Below are 16,774 nucleotides of genomic sequence, written 5' to 3' on the forward strand. Positions count from 1 at the left end.
TCCGGTTTGCTAGTACGGTGCAGCATGCCTCGGACGTCGGACCTGCTTAAAAATCACCTACACCTTTTTTCCTGACATCAAAAGAGGATAAAAAGAGACTCAGCCGCTGAACATAAAAAAATTGCAGCCTTAAAGTAACTGCTTACAATACAAAATTACAAACAAGGAGGGTTATTTATTACTGATCTACGTCAATATACGTTTGTGATAGAATATTTACTCGTAATCACTTATTTCCATTACATGTGATAAAATAAAAATTTAAAATAACGACAATTAATCAAAACTGTTGGAAATTGAGGTAAGCCTCCTTCCCGCAATTCACACAATATTAAAACAAATAATAGTATTATCCCAATTTAAATCTTGGCTGGCTGTCTGGATCTGATTACTTAATTTAAATTTATACTAAATTAGAAATCATTTGATATAATTTAGATTTAATATAGGTTATGCAATAGATCTGTACCGGCTGTTCTGCTGAATTTAGCCTGAAAAAACAAGACGATGAAAATCGACCATTTAATGAGGCCTCGGACGTCTTAACCAGCCAGAAATAATTGAGCTAAAGCTATCAGAAACCAGTTATAATGCTTAAGCTCTCAAGAACTATGTCAAATAAATTAATCAATTAATAATAAATAAATGGAATAATTTCATTTTCAAACGACAACTAATGAGCTGCATCAATTTAGATGATGAAAAATTGTGCTCTGCTCTACTGAAAAAAACTGAAATCAATGCACTAAATCATTACCTCCCTGTCTCTTCATTTGGAAACTTATTTATTTATTCGAAATGGAACTTAAAACAAAATTGGATACATTAATAACGAAATTACGAATCAGTGGTCGTCAGGCGAGGAATTTCTGGCCAGTTCCTTTGCCGAGATGATGGGGAGGTCAGTGATACCATTAGCATCGATCATTTGCACTTTGAAGTTGGGCAGATTGACGATCAGACGCCTGTGCACCTCCTTCACACATTCAACCATCACTTTGTAGCCCTCCTCCTTCGGCAGGTCTGAAATTTCAATTTTTTTCAATAAAAGAAAAGTAAACTCTTTAGCGAGAGGACGCACCGGGCCTGTACAGTCTGTCCATGATGCTGAGGGAGAAGTAGCCGCCGTAGCCGTGGGCGGCGAAGGGCACTTTGACCATCGAGGCCAGGTAGTCCATGAAGTAGAGCTGCGCGCCCTCGTCCTTGTCGTACCCGCCCATCAACAGATTCACCATGTACGGGCTCTGCAATTATAAATTTAGATTAAATTCCTGTGGCAAAATTTGTTCCATACCCTGGATCGAAGGTAGTCTGCAAGGTTCTTGCGAGTGTACTTGGCGATGGACGACGGCGACAGTTCGTAGCTGTTTCTCATTTTGTAGAGCTGCATGTTTTTGGCGATGTACTCGGCGAACTGGGTCGTGTCGCCGCTCTCCCCGGACACGGCCATCACCACCTGCGACGACAACTTGAAGATCTTCGACTCGTCTGAAATCCAAATAAATTTTAAACAAATTCTTGACCCGTTCGGCGACCTCAAGTTTGAGTCGAATTTACTCACCACTCTTCATGACCATGATACTGTGGGCGTTGGTCATGTCGGCGGCGATCAAGACGTAGTCTTTGAACGCGATTCCGATCAGGCATTCCATTTTAATTGCCGACTTTTTCACAGGAAAACTCAAAAATCAACACCGGACAATTTGCCGACAAATAATGTTTTGTCACGGTTGCAGCGTTGCCAAAGTTTCTCAAGAATGGAGGCAACACGCCCCCTTTTGAGTATGATCGTGATTTCCCCCTTTAAAATTTTAGAATTTTAGTAAATAATCAAAATAATAATAGTTTTTATTTGTTTTTAATTTTTTAAAGTCACATTTAAGTCAAGATTGCCTTTAAAAATCTGACAATCGAGTTCAAATCGGTTGGCGAGCGTGCGATTTGGCAACGCCGCACGACTCCATCCATTTATTTTCTTGCGGCAAATCCATCGGGTGAGTAAAACGTGGCTACGACTCAAATTATCTCAATTTATCCACACAATCCCCAACTGAAATCGAATTTCAACGACGCCAAAATAATCTCCGGTATTTTTTTTATGCATTTAATCCATTAAATCGGAGCCGACGGGTCAAAAAGTGGCCGATTGGCCATTTAAATTCGGCCCTTGTCACTCGGCCGATGGCAATCACATGTTGTTTTGATGCGTGTTGCGTTCGTGAGAGCCGAATTATTTCATTCTTGCGAACACCCTTGCCCTTATAATACTTTCCCCATTTGCAAATCGTCATAATTGGAAGGAGAAAGAGATTCGAAGCCGATTGTTTACGTTGATTTTGACATTTCAGAGCGTCCGAGTGAAGCTCCGTCACCATGGCTCCCAAAAGGAATAACATGATTCCGAACGGCCACTTCCACAAGGATTGGCAGCGGTTCGTCAAGACGTGGTTCAACCAGCCCGCCCGCAAATACCGCAGACACCAGAAGCGCGTGAAAAAGGCGCGTTTGATCGCCCCCAGACCGGCCGCTGGACCCCTTAGACCTATTGTTAGGTGTCCCTCCCAGAGGTACCACACAAAGGTGCGCGCCGGCAGAGGCTTCACCCTCGACGAAATCAAGGTACAACAACAAAACCATTCGCAAATTTTGCTAATTTCGATTAAATTACACATCTGGTCCGCTAATCCTTTTTAATAAAATGAAAGTTGAAGAAGGCAAATAATTAAGTTATCAACTCTGGATCTTTATTCCGATTTCTGGACCTTATTAAGTCTTATTTTATTATTTGCTATTGAGGAGGACCAGAGTTGAAGCTTCACCAGAAATATGTAATTTTCTAGTGGCCCAGATTTGTAAATGAACCATAAGCTTTTTAAAATTTGATTTGACAACTTATTAACAATTTTTTTTGTCATTGCCCAGGCTGCAGGTTTGAACAAGGGTTTTGCTAGAAGCATTGGCGTGGCCGTGGACCACAGACGCCGAAACAAGTCGGTCGAAAGTCTGCAGACCAACGTGCAGAGGCTGAAGGAGTACCGCAGCAAACTGATCCTGTTCCCAGTGCACGCCAACAAGAAGCCCAGAAAGGGAGACGCCACCGTACGAAATTTATCTTCGAAAATTTTGAGCAGTTTGTAATGAGAACGGAATTTGCAGGAGGAGGAGCGCAAGGTTGCTGTGCAGCTCAAGAGCAAGGAGGTGATGCCCATCAAACAGACCACCATCAAATACAAGGCCAGGGTCATCACTGGCGCCGAGAAGAAGTTCTCTGCCTACCACGCACTGCGCAAGGTAAAACCAAGCCAAAGTCTAAGGGGTTGAGATGAAAAGGAAATTATTTATGGCTGAGTTGAAGAAACAAATTGTTTTTAGCAAGATGGAAAAGCAATAAGGGGGATTCGTATAGCTCTGGATTCTTAAAAGTTTTGGAAAATTAATTGATCAAAAATTGAAATTAACAGAAAGTTTTCTTAGTCTTGAATTTAAAAGTTGTGCGCAATCTGGAGCTTATTAAGTTTGAAGAAGCAAGATAAATCTTAATTTAGTTGAAATGTAAATTATGAGTAATCGATTATTTTCTTTTGCTGGATTTCATCTTCGATACTCTGGGAATGAAATTATTTATGGCTGCAATGATATTTTTTGTTCAGTTTATTCTCACAGTTTATATTTTTAATGTTAAATTAATTTTAACTAATCAATTTAATGTTTTCAGGCGCGTGCTGATGCCAAGTTGATTGGCAAGCGAGCAAAGAGAGCGAGAGAAGCTGCGGAAAACGCTGAAGACATTACAAAGAAGAAGAAGTAACGGAATGCGTCTGTATGTGTACAGAATAAGGATCCAATTAAATTTTTTCTCCACACATGACCACTTGCGCTGTATTTCTACTTCATCTTCCGTTTTTTTAAATTAGAGCAATTATGAAATTATCAGAAATTATTTTGAATAAGTTGGGACTTGCCTTGTAAATATAAAAAGTATCAGAAGTTTTAGTGAGTCTAAAAACACTGCGATCAAGCGCTGGTGTGAGTCACAGACAGACCTCTTGAAAGACCCATTGAAAGCCTCTCGTTGCGACAGCCAAGTGGCGCCTCAATTTTTTTCCCAAAGATAACTTGACTCTGCTTTTATGTTTCACAATTTTTAATATTGATTTCAATATGTTGAAAAGTTAATGTTCGATTTGAATTTTCAACTGGAGAAGAAATAATAAAGTGTCTTTTTAAGTGAGATTAATGTGACGCAGTCTGCGTCACAATTAGCTGCACTGGACGTTGATTGGTGAATTTTCGAGACGCGTTTTTGCTCTTGGAAGATTTATTCTCTGGTTTATGCGCCGCTCTGCACTTTTCAACGTTTCTTCCTTGAGTGGCGTTCGCTTGGACGAGTTAAAAAAAAGTATCAAATCGCGCTCGGCACTGAAAGGGCAGCCTTGTCCGTCCGACCGACCGAAATTTGTTTATGAAACTGGGGAAGCTGCACAACTTTCCTCCTCTTTGTTTTTTATGCTTCTCGGAATTGCGCCTTCGATTCGGCTTCAACATGAAAAAACAAAATAACTTTGGTGAGCAAATTTTATGCTCATTTTAAGTTTAATCCACGTTTAAATATGAAAAGATGAGCAGGTTTTACAAAGTTAATAAAAAAAAGCAGTTTTGTTTTCACAAAAAAAGTTAAAAAGAAATGTTAAATTTTCAAGATTTAAACTTGAGGAATCAGGCAAAACCAAAGCTGGTTGCAATTTGCATATTTCCTGATTTTCTTTTCACTTCAATCAGTAAAAAAACAATATTATTTTTGACTCTTGTGGCCATTTTTTTAAATGTGAAAAAGATGTAGCTTAAGAGAGTTCGAAGCAATAATAAATAAAGTGAGGGTTGAGCTTTGGCAATAAAGTGCGATTAAAAGCAGAGTGCTCGCCGCCAATTTACAATATTTTTCAGCGAGCCTTGTTTTTTCTATATATATTTTTTATCCGTCTCGAAATGGCTTTCGGACAAAATAATGTGTGCGGTCGGTGCGTTTCCAGTTTGGAGCCGAACGATTAGTCACCACCGCGCTTAATGGAAAGGTGAGCAAACCGCTCTCTCATCATCTTTCCTCCTCACTCTCTCGCCGCAAAGTCAGAGAAAAAAAGAAAGAAGCGCGGCGGATTAGCATACAAGAGTGAGGATCGCGTTTGGCCAGGAATTTGCGCGCAGAATCTGTGCCTGTAATTTATTTTCGCCGCGCGCTTCTACACATTTTTTAAACATCTCGGCCCCAGTGGCATATTTGGATACCAAATTGAGATTAATTTAAAAAAAATTATGCTTTTTCCTGATTTTTATCAAAAAGACACAAGAAGATGAGAGTATTAATTATGAAAAAGATTGTCTACTAATTTGCATTATTTTTAGATGTAAAATTTAGTGTTGTTTTAATAATTTTGATTTTGTCTCGTTTATTTGCAAGTTTTGATTGAAAATTAGTCTTTGATTTTCCCCCCAACAAATCAGAACAATCGAATCTGTTGAGAGAAACTTTCTAGCTCTTCAAATTTTCTCTTCTAAAGATATTTTATTTCGTCTGCCAAATTATTATTTAGTCCAATGCGAATTTCGCTGCAACTAAAATTATTGAAGATTTTTTTTCAAGAGACGCCACTGTGTTAAAAAGTTTGCTCTCTGATTTTTTTTTTAGTTAACGAAAAATGATGATCGGAGGCTACAGCGTGGACCAGAATGACGCGAGAAAAAATGGAATTAAAATCGATTGGATTTTTGTGAGGTGAAGCGCAGGTGTGCAGCAAAGTGCCTTCACGTTTTTTGCCCATTACCCGCTTTTATTTATTTCTGCCTTTTAATTAATTATCCGGCGCCGCGGCAAAAGTGCAAAATTATTCACCGAGAGCCACTTAAGAACTGCATCAGAATTTTAAATGCCCCCCTTTTTCATTCCGTCACATGAGGGAAATTTTTATTTTAAACAACTTAAACTTGAAACTTATTCATATCCACGAATATAAAAGCCAAACAACACAAAATCAATATAATTTGGAAGTTTCAAATGAAAGGAAGTTAATAAATTGAATCAAACGCTAAAAATTAGAAAAATTAAAATGTAAACTCGCACTCATAAAAAAGGCAATTTCGGGCCAGAAAATTTATAGCTATTTAATTAACATGTTTAATTATTTTGAATTTTAACGACTGCCAAAATATCAATATTTTGTTATACTTATTTAAAAATGGATCAAAATTTTGAAAATATAAGCAAACGTGGTGGTTTGAGGAAAGGCAAGAATTTGCACATTATTTGTACAGCGAGTGCCTTGAAGCGGCTTAAGAGATGATTCAGCGGCGTGTCTGCAAATTCTCTTGCGCAGCATCAATAAATAAATCGCGCTCGTCGGAAAGCAGCGATATAAATTTCCCGGGCGCCACGTTAATCAACAAAACGTATTTTTCTCATTACTTGCGGCGAGAAAAGAAGCGACAAGTAAAATCCACCTAATTTAACTTGATGCTTGTTTTTCTCTTGAAAAGGTTAATAACTCAAGCCCTGCAGCTTTGTTGCACAAGCTAAATTAGATCCAAATTTAATTAGTTAACTATTTATATTGGAACTTTCAAATTTAAAACTTGATATCAAGTGGAAAAATTTATTTATATGAATATAATTTTGTGAATTTTGTCATTTCACTATGTGTTTTTGGTTTTTTTTTTAGTTAATAAGTGTGTTGCAGTTGTAAATACATTTTGTTTTAAAGAGCTCTCAATTAAATTAAATTAATTTTGTGACTTAAATTGTTACATACTTTGCTTGAATATTTAATAATCAAAAGAAATTGCTGACTTTTAAATAAAAGTTTCTATTTTTTTTATCATCTTTATAACGATTTGGAAATAAGTAATTCAAATTTATTCTACATTCATTACCAACATTAGCGAATCTTAATAATAAAAATCAAAATTGTCTAAAGTATTGCCAAAAAAGTTTATTTTATCCGCTGTTGTTTTAAATATGGAGGAAAAAATGTTTGATTATTTTTACAATTAACTTGTCATTTATATATTTATGGCCGTGGACGTGTGGACTGTGAGAGTGCAGTGTTGTGATGACATCGGGTGGCGCCTCTGCTGCCCTTGCTTTTTGCAGCGAAGAGACAAAAAGCGGCGTTCGGCGCGGCCGCATTAAATAAATATTATGTTTGGAGTGGCGCCGACCGCCGAGAGGGCATGTTTGCATCTCTCTCACTCTTTCCCTGTCTTGACGGGAGGGGGGCGCCGGGGGTCATTAATCTCTTAACATGGGAATAAAAATCGGGTGGCTTATCTGGCAAAATAAAAATGAGTGAGTGCAGCAGCTTGGCGACAACGTACGCGCACAGTCTTTGGTGTCTCGGCGCGGACGGAGACGCCGAGCTGCCGCCCCAACCAGGCGACACACTCGCCAACATCTCTCTTGATCATCACATCACACACACACACACACACGCAATCTCCGTGTGCATTCAAATTTATGTCATTGAAATTCAAAAGGGATCGCACGCCTTTTTTATTGAGGATTATTTAATTCTACTCTGTATTTAATTTATTTAAAATGGGTGAAAATGTTTTTTCTTCTTTTTTCCTATAAGAAGTGCGTATTGTTTTTAATCAAAATTTGGTAACAATCATTATTTCTATTGAAGCAAAAAAGTCACGAAAAGTTTATCAGAGAACAAAAGTACAGGACTCAGTAAATTTGTTTTTGTTCAAATATTTATATGGCACTGATTTTCAAGATCAGACTTAAAGTAAAAAAACTTTACGTTCAATATCTCAAAATAAAATTATTTTTGCATGGAATGTTTCATTACAGGAAGCAAAAACTAAAAAAAAGTATCAAACGTAAAAATAAATTTAAAAAGGTATTTTTAATCCAAAATATTATATATTATTTTATTTATTTTGAATAAAATAATTTGTGCCTGAAGTGACCTCTCCTTTCAAAACGTATCGTTTTTAACCTATTTTATCTTCAAAAAAGTTACTTCCCCATTTGAATTATTCAAATCAACCCTGCATTGCAAATGAGATTGCGGGGTTGGGGCGAAGAAAACAAAGTCGTAAGTCCTGCTCAGAGACGGATTGACTGCGAAAATATGAAATAACAAAATAATTTGGCTCCGCTCTGCACTTTGCACCCCTATGGAGGGAGGGAGGGGTGGGGGTTGGTGCCACCCTTGGTGCCGCAGGGTCGCCAGCCGGACTGGCGCGCGCCCCTTTCCGCCGAACCAAAGCTTTTCTTTCCAACCCCGGATGAATGAATGAATGAATCGCACCTAATCACGATCCCACCCCAATTATCCTCCCATTCACACGACACGTGCGTCATTTGTAGGGGGACAATTTTTTTAAACATGAGGAAAAAAGCAAAAATCATTGGGGATTAAAATATTTTCCCTGCTTGAATGGATTTTGGCCTTTTATTTAATTTTCAATTATTATTTAATTTCACAAAATTTGGCTGTGTTTTCTGGTCTCGGAGGAATGCAAGATGAATGAAATTTCTTATATTTTTTAGTATTTAATTAATTCAGATTTATTGTTTATTAGCAATTTATTGAAGTGAAACACTGATGGTAGAATTAAAGAAATTTACCTAATTAAATTAGTGAATTTTGATTAATAATATTAATTTTTTAAATTCACAAACATTTAATTTCTAAAAAAACTGAATTTGAAATCCAAAATAATTTTTAAAATTCCTAATATATGCGATTTATTAAAAATGTCTTACAAATTAAGAAATGAAAAAAAAATACCAGTGTGGTTATTTAAATTTTTGGGTCCAGTGCAAAAATGTTATAATTATGAATTGTGCCTGCATCAAACTTTTCGTGACTGGCGAGAGTTCCTTTGTTAAGCGCCTTTTATTTGTTGGCTGCAGGTGTAGAAAAGCATTGTTGTTTGGCTCGTCGCGAAAGGCGCTTCATTCCCTTTGATTGCATATTTGAATTCCGACCGAGTTATTCGCCGAGGGCCACCCGAATTCCTCGCACGTCACAAGAGAAGAAGAAGAGCCTTGTTTGCGCTCGAAAAAGGCAGCAAAGGGTGCATCATTTGATCATTGCGCGAGTGAACTTTGCGACCACCCATGCCATGGCAGCGCTTTTCGTGAGAAAAACTCGAAAGAGTGTTTTTTTTTTTTGTGATGAGTCACTCTTTCTTAAGTTTGTTTCTCTCTGAAGTTTTGAATATATAACCAATATTTGAGCAGAGAAACATTTGAGTTCGGCCCTTACAAAAGTATTAGTGCTCCTTCTTATGTGTTGTTAGACTAGGCGTGCCCCTTGTTACAGGGAGAGGTCGCTTCAAAATATTTCTTAATCGTTCCCTGTCAAACGATCTGATTCAAAATATAATTTTATATCCATGTCCTTATCCAAATTTTCATTCAATTTTCTTATAGGATATTTTGCAAATTCCCATCACAAAGAATTTCAATTGAAATCAAAATTATTAAATATAAAAGAGAACAAAATGTAAAAATTTGATTTGCAATTTCTTACTAATTTATTAATTAAAAACTGGATTGTTTTGCAATTTCAAGGCAAATTCATGATATTACATTTTTCATATAGCGTTTTGAATAATTTTTATTTTTAATTTATTCGCATCTCAAATGAGTTTTGGCAAATTGAACTAATTTTTGCAATATTTTGGAGAAAAACGCTGGTGCCAGAAGGTCTTGATATAAAAAGGGAGATTTATTTGTTACATATTTTGGTGCGCGCCGCGTTTTTTGGTGCATCGGGCGGGGGATGACTAATAGGGGTGACGTCACTTGTGTGCCGAGGGTGGCGGTGGCGCCTACGGGGGTGCAGCCAGCCAGGCGGTCTGCACCCCGACCGACAAGACGCACCCCCGTGCAAAACATCTCCCCGCAGCGAGGCACAGAGACTCGGCAGATAAGCGCGCGACCTTTGGCGCGACCCGCCGCACAGGCCACGCATTTGGACCTAATTTTATGTTAATTCTCGGAATTGAATAATCTTGTTTATCACTTCGGCCGATCCAGCAAACTGTACACATGATCATCAATCATGATTTTATTTCCAATTAACTTCTAATTTGTTCATATATTGTGAGGAAAAAAATTAAAGAATGCAACCTGCAAAACAGCGTAAAGACTGCTGCATAAAAACCTGAACAAAAATGGCATTTCAAATAAACAGATGGAAATACTAGTTGTTTGATGTTTCATATTTCTTTTTAAATTTGTTTAATCACAAAAAATATAACTCAAAGTTTTAAAGTTAAGTTAATTTTCTATCAAATCCTTAATGAATTCCACCTTTTAAAGTAAAATATTATATAAAAATCTCGATTGAAGTTCAAATTTTCTATTTTTGATCTTTAAACAATAAAAAACATTAATTTTGATGGAGCAAATTTAGATTACAAAAATTTTGTGAGAAATAGATAGATTCGGATCTTATTATTGTGTAAAGGCTTGTTTTTTCTTCCTCTTTTATTTAGAGTAAAAATAAAAAAAAAGTTTGAATATTGGCGGACGTGCTTTTGAGTGAATTGCGAGTGGCCGTGAATTAGTCACGAAAAGTCCCTCGCACACTTGCACGCGCGCGGCAACAATTAGAAGTGGCGCCGGCCTGTCGGTCACAGACCCCTTCTTGTCTTTCGGGGGCAGCTGCTTTTTATCGCGTCATATCTGGGGTGTATCGGCAAAATATTGTGTGTTCGCACCTGTGGTCCGCACCCGCAGCTGCTATCAAAATTCACTCCAAATTATTACAAAAAAAAAAAAAAAAAAGAAAACCACCCGCAATGATGCAATATTTTGTAACAGGGAAAATTAGTTGCAATAAATCTGGATAAAAATCAAGATTGGTGCAAAATATTTTGGAATTATTAGAAAATGGTTAAAAGTTTTTAACAATTATTTGTATTTTTTACTTTTGGTTTTTATTTTTATTTTAATTGTCCATTTTACTGAAAAAAAGGTTTACGGGAAACAAATTTCATTGCTTATAAATTTTGATTTTAAGTTAATTTTGAGATCAAAATGTTTCAAGTTCCTTAAAAGCTTTTTTTCAATTTCAAATAATGTTAAATTTGAGTTTCTCTTTTCACGTCTCCTTGAAGGAGGATATTAAAAAAATTTAAAAATGAATTCAATTTCCAGCTAAAGTTGATAAAAATAATAGTGAATCTTTTAATTTTTAAATCATTAAAATAAAAATGCTGTTTATCTATTGAAGCATGAAAATTGAGCAATTCCTGCTTCCTAAGCAATTAACAAAAGAATAATTTGAAATGAACCAAGAATGTACGTTTTATTTCCAGCCTCAATTGTCCGACCGCGACTCACTCACTCATTCTGCATTCACAAATAGAATAACTCGCATAGCGCGATGATTCATTGCAGCTAAATTAGTACCGCAAGTTAACAATTTTCATTATTCTCTCGCGCATATGAGACTTTATTTTTATCACTCCGTCGCTCTTCAACGAAGAAAATTTGGTGCGTCACAATTTAAAAGATCATTTTTGTTATTCTGTACATACGCAAATTTGCTTTTTCGCGTTCATTAAAGTTTTTTCAGATTAAATTATTCGTCGTCAGCAGTTTATCTTGGTTTCTGAGAAGCGCGACCACCCGCCCTGATGCGTTTTATCTCAAAATAATGTTTGTCCGTAATGAGCCGCTCAATCTTTCTTTCTTCTCACCAATTTGATAAGGAGTTATTTATTTCCAGCATCCAGAAGCGAAACAATGAAGCCTTTGATCTCTCAATGTAATTTTTTTTCGCTATTTTATTTCCTTGGACTCTGCTATATTTTGAATGCAGACACGTGGCCACTCAAAATCAAATAATTGATATTAAAACCTGAAAACAAAATACATTTAATTCTAGCATTTAAAATCTGTCACGTTTTCAATTAACTCCGAAGTGAATTCAATTTGAAATTTCAAGAGCATTATTTTATTTCTTAGAGAAAATTTTGACTTTTTGTATCAAAGTCTTTCTTCTGCTGCTTTCAAAACAAGCCGCAATAATTTTAATTTCGGGGAAATGAAGTCATTAATTAATCTTTAATCAAAGAAGTTTGCTCAAAAGCCGTAAGCAAATTTTCAAATAAAGAATTTTGGAATTAAAGCTTTTTTCAGTTCCTGGTAATGATTTTTAATGAAAATTATATGACAAAAGAGCTTTTTTCTATTAATTTGTTTTGAAAAGTTGGAGGGCGTCGACTGCCTGAATAAAAATAATAAATATTGGCTTTGTTGGATTTGTGCGGCGCTTGTTTGGTTTGTTCTTCAACGCCGAGTTTCGAGAGAGACGATGACGCCGCACATCGGTCTCTGTTCAATTTTCTCCATTTTGCAGCTGAACAAAGCGGTGTTGACTCAACTTTTGAAGTAAATTAGAATTTGCATGCGTAACTCGCCACTTGAAAAGAAGCTCACTCTCTTCCAAGGACAAACTTCAATTTTGTCTTGACCTTGCCGAAGTTGTCTATATAAAAACCGTAATAATTTTTTTATCGTAAAAAAAATTGGTACATGGATCGATCGTATAATTTTGCAAACTATTATTTAAAGAGACACGTAGTTTTTATTAATAAAAACTTAAGGGAGCGCTTAAAAAATTTTATGGATTTTCTGTTTTCTGCTTATAGTTTGTGAAATTAATTTATGATTTATGGTTCTATTTATTAATTTTTTTTTAAATATTTTTTAATTTATATGTTTATTTAATTCAATAAAAGGGAAAAATAAAGGTTTTGTGCTTTTTTGCTCTCAAAGAAGCAAATTAATTTATAACATATTTATAAGTTTGAAAAAAAAAACATTGATATTAGCAAAATTACATTCAAATAAATACCGCTTTGAAATGTTAAAATTTTTGTATAAAGATTGAATATTTCAGCCTATCAGTTCTGTCATAGCAATTAAAATTATTCTCCTTTTATGCCCTCATAAAGAAATATTCATTTTTCCCCTTAATTTTAGCACTTGTTTTTGCGTTTTGGTTTTACTCGGGAGGCGCCGGTCTCGTCAGCACATCCGCCTGCAAATTGTTGTAAACTGCGCGCCGTATATTTATGCGAGGGCTAAAAATAGGCTTAAAATGGGTGGTGCTTCGGCCTGTGCTGCTGGTGCGAACTCTAATTGAGAGAATTGCAGCTTTTCATTTGCACACCCATTAAAATTTATCCCACTCGCGCGCGACTCCAATTGACCAAAACGTTATTCTAAAATTTTGTATGTATGAAACAGAAATTGATTAAAATCGCTCAACTTGAGTTTTAATTATGTTGCCGAGTATAGATTTATAAAAGAAATGCAAAAATTATAAATTTTTTATAATGAGAAATTGTTTTCAATTTAGAAAAGTTAAATTTTGAATTAATTTTAATTTCCCCTTTGCAATAACTTAATTTTAAAGTAATTTGAACTGCTCTAATAGAATTATTTTTACCTCCGAACAGCAGTTTTTCTTTTAGGATTGAAAACAAATCCTTTTGTGTTGATTTTTATTTTCTTAGATTTGACTTAATTTTTATTGCCCACTCTCTGTGAACTTTTCCTAATCTGTTAATTCGTCAAGGCCGCGCGCTTTTTGGTTTTGAACAGCGAAAAGATTTTACCCTGGGCGACTCATTAGGGCAGCTTTCGGATAACAAAGCGCGTTAGTTCCCACGCCGGCCGAGTGCTTACTCGTGTTTCGTGTCAAAAGCGAGCCTGAATTTCAGATTAGGGAAGAGAAGAAGCGCTTAAGTGCTCTCGATAAAAAAGGGGCCTCACTTGCATTGTTTCCATTAGCGCAGGTGATAGACCTTTCCGAATAATGTACACTTTCAATTTCAACCACTCACATTCTTCGGAAAGATCATTTTGTAAGCTACAAAAGAATTCGGATAACATTTTCATAATATTCAAATAACTCTCCGCACTCAAAACAATGTTAGAAATTTTGTTTAGAATTTGATTTAATTTTTTAATTCATTCTAAAAAGAAATATAATTCCAACATCTTGATTTTATATTTTGGGGTGAGAAATTACTTTGTTTGGTGAAATTTTCAATCAATTTTATTTCATCAGGAGACACTTTAAATTTCCAAAAATTCATGCATTTTCCAAATTAACTCAATTTTGCTTGGGATTGTCTCTTTGCAAATTTACAAACAACTTTTAAAAATCTTCATCAAAAATAATCAGGCGGTTTTTTTTTATCAAAAGTAATTTTGGTGAGATCAAGTGGGAAGAATTTCGCAACGATTTTCTTGGCTTGGCCTCGGTTTTTTGAAGCGTCGGATTAAAATTGAAATAATAAATGGCCCGTGCAGATTTTCAGCAGCGGGTAAACAAACGCTCGGCCGCTTCAAAGCGACAAATTTCTTCTTGCGAAATTACAGGGAAAAAAATGTTAAACTTCAAAAGCGCTCTGCATTTTTGCGCTGCATACACTCTTAAATCTTTCGGCGGGGGTGCAGAAATCCCTTGACAAAAACTGCGTGTGCGATAAATTTACTGCGCCACAAAACGTTTTGGCGGATTAAAGGAGACGCGACAGAATTGCTGAGTTTTTAATTTTTTTTCTAATTCTTTATTTCACTTGAAGGACAGTTTTTAGTCGATTTTGAACAGAAAATTAAAATATCAACAAGTGTTTTATTTTTAATGGCTATGAATGTAGAATAAAATAAAAATTAATATAATACAAGGAAACAGGTATATTATATCTTTTTGCAAAGAAATTATACATTTTTTTAAATTACATTTTAATGTAATATTTGAGCTAATTCTTAATATGTTTGATTTTATTTTCAACGCATTTGAGTGCAACTTTCGACTTAAAATTTCTTACAGAAACAATATTTCTTAAAATTTTTTTTTTATTATAAAATGAGACTCTTTTCTTACTTGTTAAGCTACATTTTTCACATAATTTTTTAATTTCTCAAATATTTATAAACAAACTAATAATATTTAACTGATATTTAACTTAAAAATATCCTTTTAGAATGTACTAAAATTTCCTTGTAAAATAATATTCACGGTTTATCCTGGATTTTATGAAATGTGACACATAATTTTCAGGCGAAATAAGAGTCTTGGTTTCCTTCAAAAGTGATGAAAAGGAAAAGTTGAACGCAAAATGTAATGACATACACGAGAGGCAAAAAGTCGTGGAATAAAATAATTACAATTGGATTTTTTGCTGCTCTCCGCCGGTTTTTCTCTTTTTTCTTGCGGTCGAGAAAGACAATGAGAAGCGAAACGCGCACCGGCAGTTATTTTATTTCTAATGCAGGTTTAAGTAGCATGGGAGTGACTTGAGGTATGTAATTTGGCGCGTCTGCGGTGCTCAGGTCGGCGCCAACTAATTGCACCTTTCCGGGCAAGAACACAGAAAAGAGCTCATTTTTTTTTACTCCATCTCGCCCAGAGAAAAAGACTCTCGTGCGTCATTACGAGGGATGCATATCTGATTATTTCCCACTCTTTGATTATACGGCGGCCCTAAAAGACAGAAATGCACTTTTGCTCCGAGCGCGGCATCAAATTAAGACGGACAAGCAACAATTTGGTGCAGCCAGACGCAAAGTGTTCCATAATTCCACCTTCAATTTTAAAAAAAGGTCCTAAATTATTCCGAATTTTATGCAGTAATTCAATATTTTCTTCTGATGAGAATATCAAATAAATAAGGAAAAATAGAAAAGCTTAAGCTAACTTTAATTTTACTTTTATAGAAAAGAGTCTCAGACAAAATCTTTTTATACCAAATTATAGAAAAAGAGGATATTTTTATTTTATTTTTCCTCTAAAATTGATCACAGCACAGAGTTTGAAAGAAGAGCAGAGAAAATACTTTTTTACCTTTGGAAAAATCAAGAAAATTGCAGGAATTTTTATTATTTAACGGTTTCTTGAAACAGAGACAATAGATATAAATAAAATTCTGCAAAAATGCTACAGAAAAGTCTCAAAATGTCCTTGAAATTGAAAATAGCATTCAATTTAAAGAGCTGGAATGGTAACACTCGATTGTGGATTTCATGAAAACTGAAAGTTGTCCTTTATATTTTCAAATTTTTTTTCTCTTTGCAACGAGGTTCGCCCGGTTTTCAATTTTGAATTTAAAGAGCGTCTTTTTGTTTCAAAGTTGAAAAAGCAGTTTTTTAAGGAGAAAATCGTGGGTTGAGAATTGGAGAGGATGCGACGATGTTGCAGTAATTCGAGTCGAGGTTTAAGTTTGGCTTCGTTTGCAGCTCGGAATTGACGCGCAGGTGTGAGAGGCGAAAAGTAATTAGACGCCGAGCGCTGATTAAAATAATTAATGCGCCGAGAGTCGGAGACATGAGAGTGCAAAACTTTGGCTTAAAAGAACAACAAGGTAAAAACTGAAAATTTAAAGAAAACATACGGAAAGAAAAAAATGGGAAAATTTCGTTTGTTTGCCCTAATTTCGCCTATATTGTAATCAGTTTTGCAATTTGAATTGGGAACCTTCAGAAAATGAAATGCAAAATTTTTTAATAATCATCGTCAAATTGAAGAACGGGCTGAAGTTAAAAATTAAAACAATGCCACATTTTTTCTAGTAAATTTAATTCCTTTTTACACCTTTAATGATTTTCAATAGAGATTGAATGACAAAATCTTCAACACCTTTTAAGAAATTCAATAAATTATAGCAAACAACTAACAATTGGCTCATCAAATTCTCGCTTCAACTATTGCATTCGAAATCGACTAAAATTTTATTTTGG

At 35.3% G+C, this 16,774-nt stretch overlaps 2 protein-coding genes across 3 annotated transcripts; one reads left to right on the forward strand and one right to left on the reverse strand.

The window, feature by feature from the left end:
* Window positions 1–768: 768 nt before the first annotated feature.
* Window positions 769–1,744, reverse strand: LOC132197793 (proteasome subunit beta type-2-like). The gene is made up of 4 exons (XM_059621342.1): window positions 1,562–1,744; window positions 1,295–1,488; window positions 1,082–1,244; window positions 769–1,023 (listed from the first exon to the last, which is right to left on the reverse strand). Exons 1-4 carry the CDS (start codon window positions 1,650–1,652, stop codon window positions 845–847), a joined length of 627 nt encoding a protein of 208 aa, XP_059477325.1. The 5' UTR covers window positions 1,653–1,744; the 3' UTR covers window positions 769–844.
* Window positions 1,745–1,859: 115 nt separating this feature from the next.
* LOC132197792 (large ribosomal subunit protein eL13) lies at window positions 1,860–3,868 on the forward strand. Of its 2 annotated transcripts, none has more exons than XM_059621340.1 (5): window positions 1,860–1,994; window positions 2,349–2,619; window positions 2,923–3,099; window positions 3,157–3,291; window positions 3,716–3,868. In XM_059621340.1, exons 2-5 carry the CDS (start codon window positions 2,374–2,376, stop codon window positions 3,806–3,808), a joined length of 651 nt encoding a protein of 216 aa, XP_059477323.1. In that variant the 5' UTR covers window positions 1,860–1,994; window positions 2,349–2,373; the 3' UTR covers window positions 3,809–3,868. The 2 variants fall into 2 exon arrangements, with proteins under 2 accessions (XP_059477323.1, XP_059477324.1); XM_059621341.1 differs by lacking the exon at window positions 1,860–1,994 and adding an exon at window positions 2,000–2,087.
* Window positions 3,869–16,774: the final 12,906 nt, after the last annotated feature.

This window comes from Neocloeon triangulifer, unplaced genomic scaffold (assembly GCF_031216515.1).
Source record: "Neocloeon triangulifer isolate White Clay Creek 2 clone unplaced genomic scaffold, ASM3121651v1 ptg000012l, whole genome shotgun sequence".
NCBI classification, from domain to species: domain Eukaryota; kingdom Metazoa; phylum Arthropoda; class Insecta; order Ephemeroptera; family Baetidae; genus Neocloeon; species Neocloeon triangulifer.

Bases quoted from the DNA above. Each gene is read 5' to 3' on its own strand.
- LOC132197793 (XM_059621342.1), bottom strand. From the start codon at position 1,652: ATGGAATGCCTGATCGGAATCGCGTTCAAAGACTACGTCTTGATCGCC. The intron at 1,245-1,294 runs GTATGGAACAAA...TTATAATTGCAG, and splicing joins CAGACTACCTTCGATCCAGG to AGCCCGTACATGGTGAATCT. The intron at 1,024-1,081 runs GTGCGTCCTCTC...TTGAAATTTCAG, and splicing joins GGACAGACTGTACAGGCCCG to ACCTGCCGAAGGAGGAGGGC.
- LOC132197792 (XM_059621340.1), top strand. From the start codon at position 2,374: ATGGCTCCCAAAAGGAATAACATGATTCCGAACGGCCACTTCCACAAG. The intron at 3,100-3,156 runs GTACGAAATTTA...CGGAATTTGCAG, and splicing joins CCAGAAAGGGAGACGCCACC to GAGGAGGAGCGCAAGGTTGC. The intron at 3,292-3,715 runs GTAAAACCAAGC...TAATGTTTTCAG, and splicing joins CCTACCACGCACTGCGCAAG to GCGCGTGCTGATGCCAAGTT.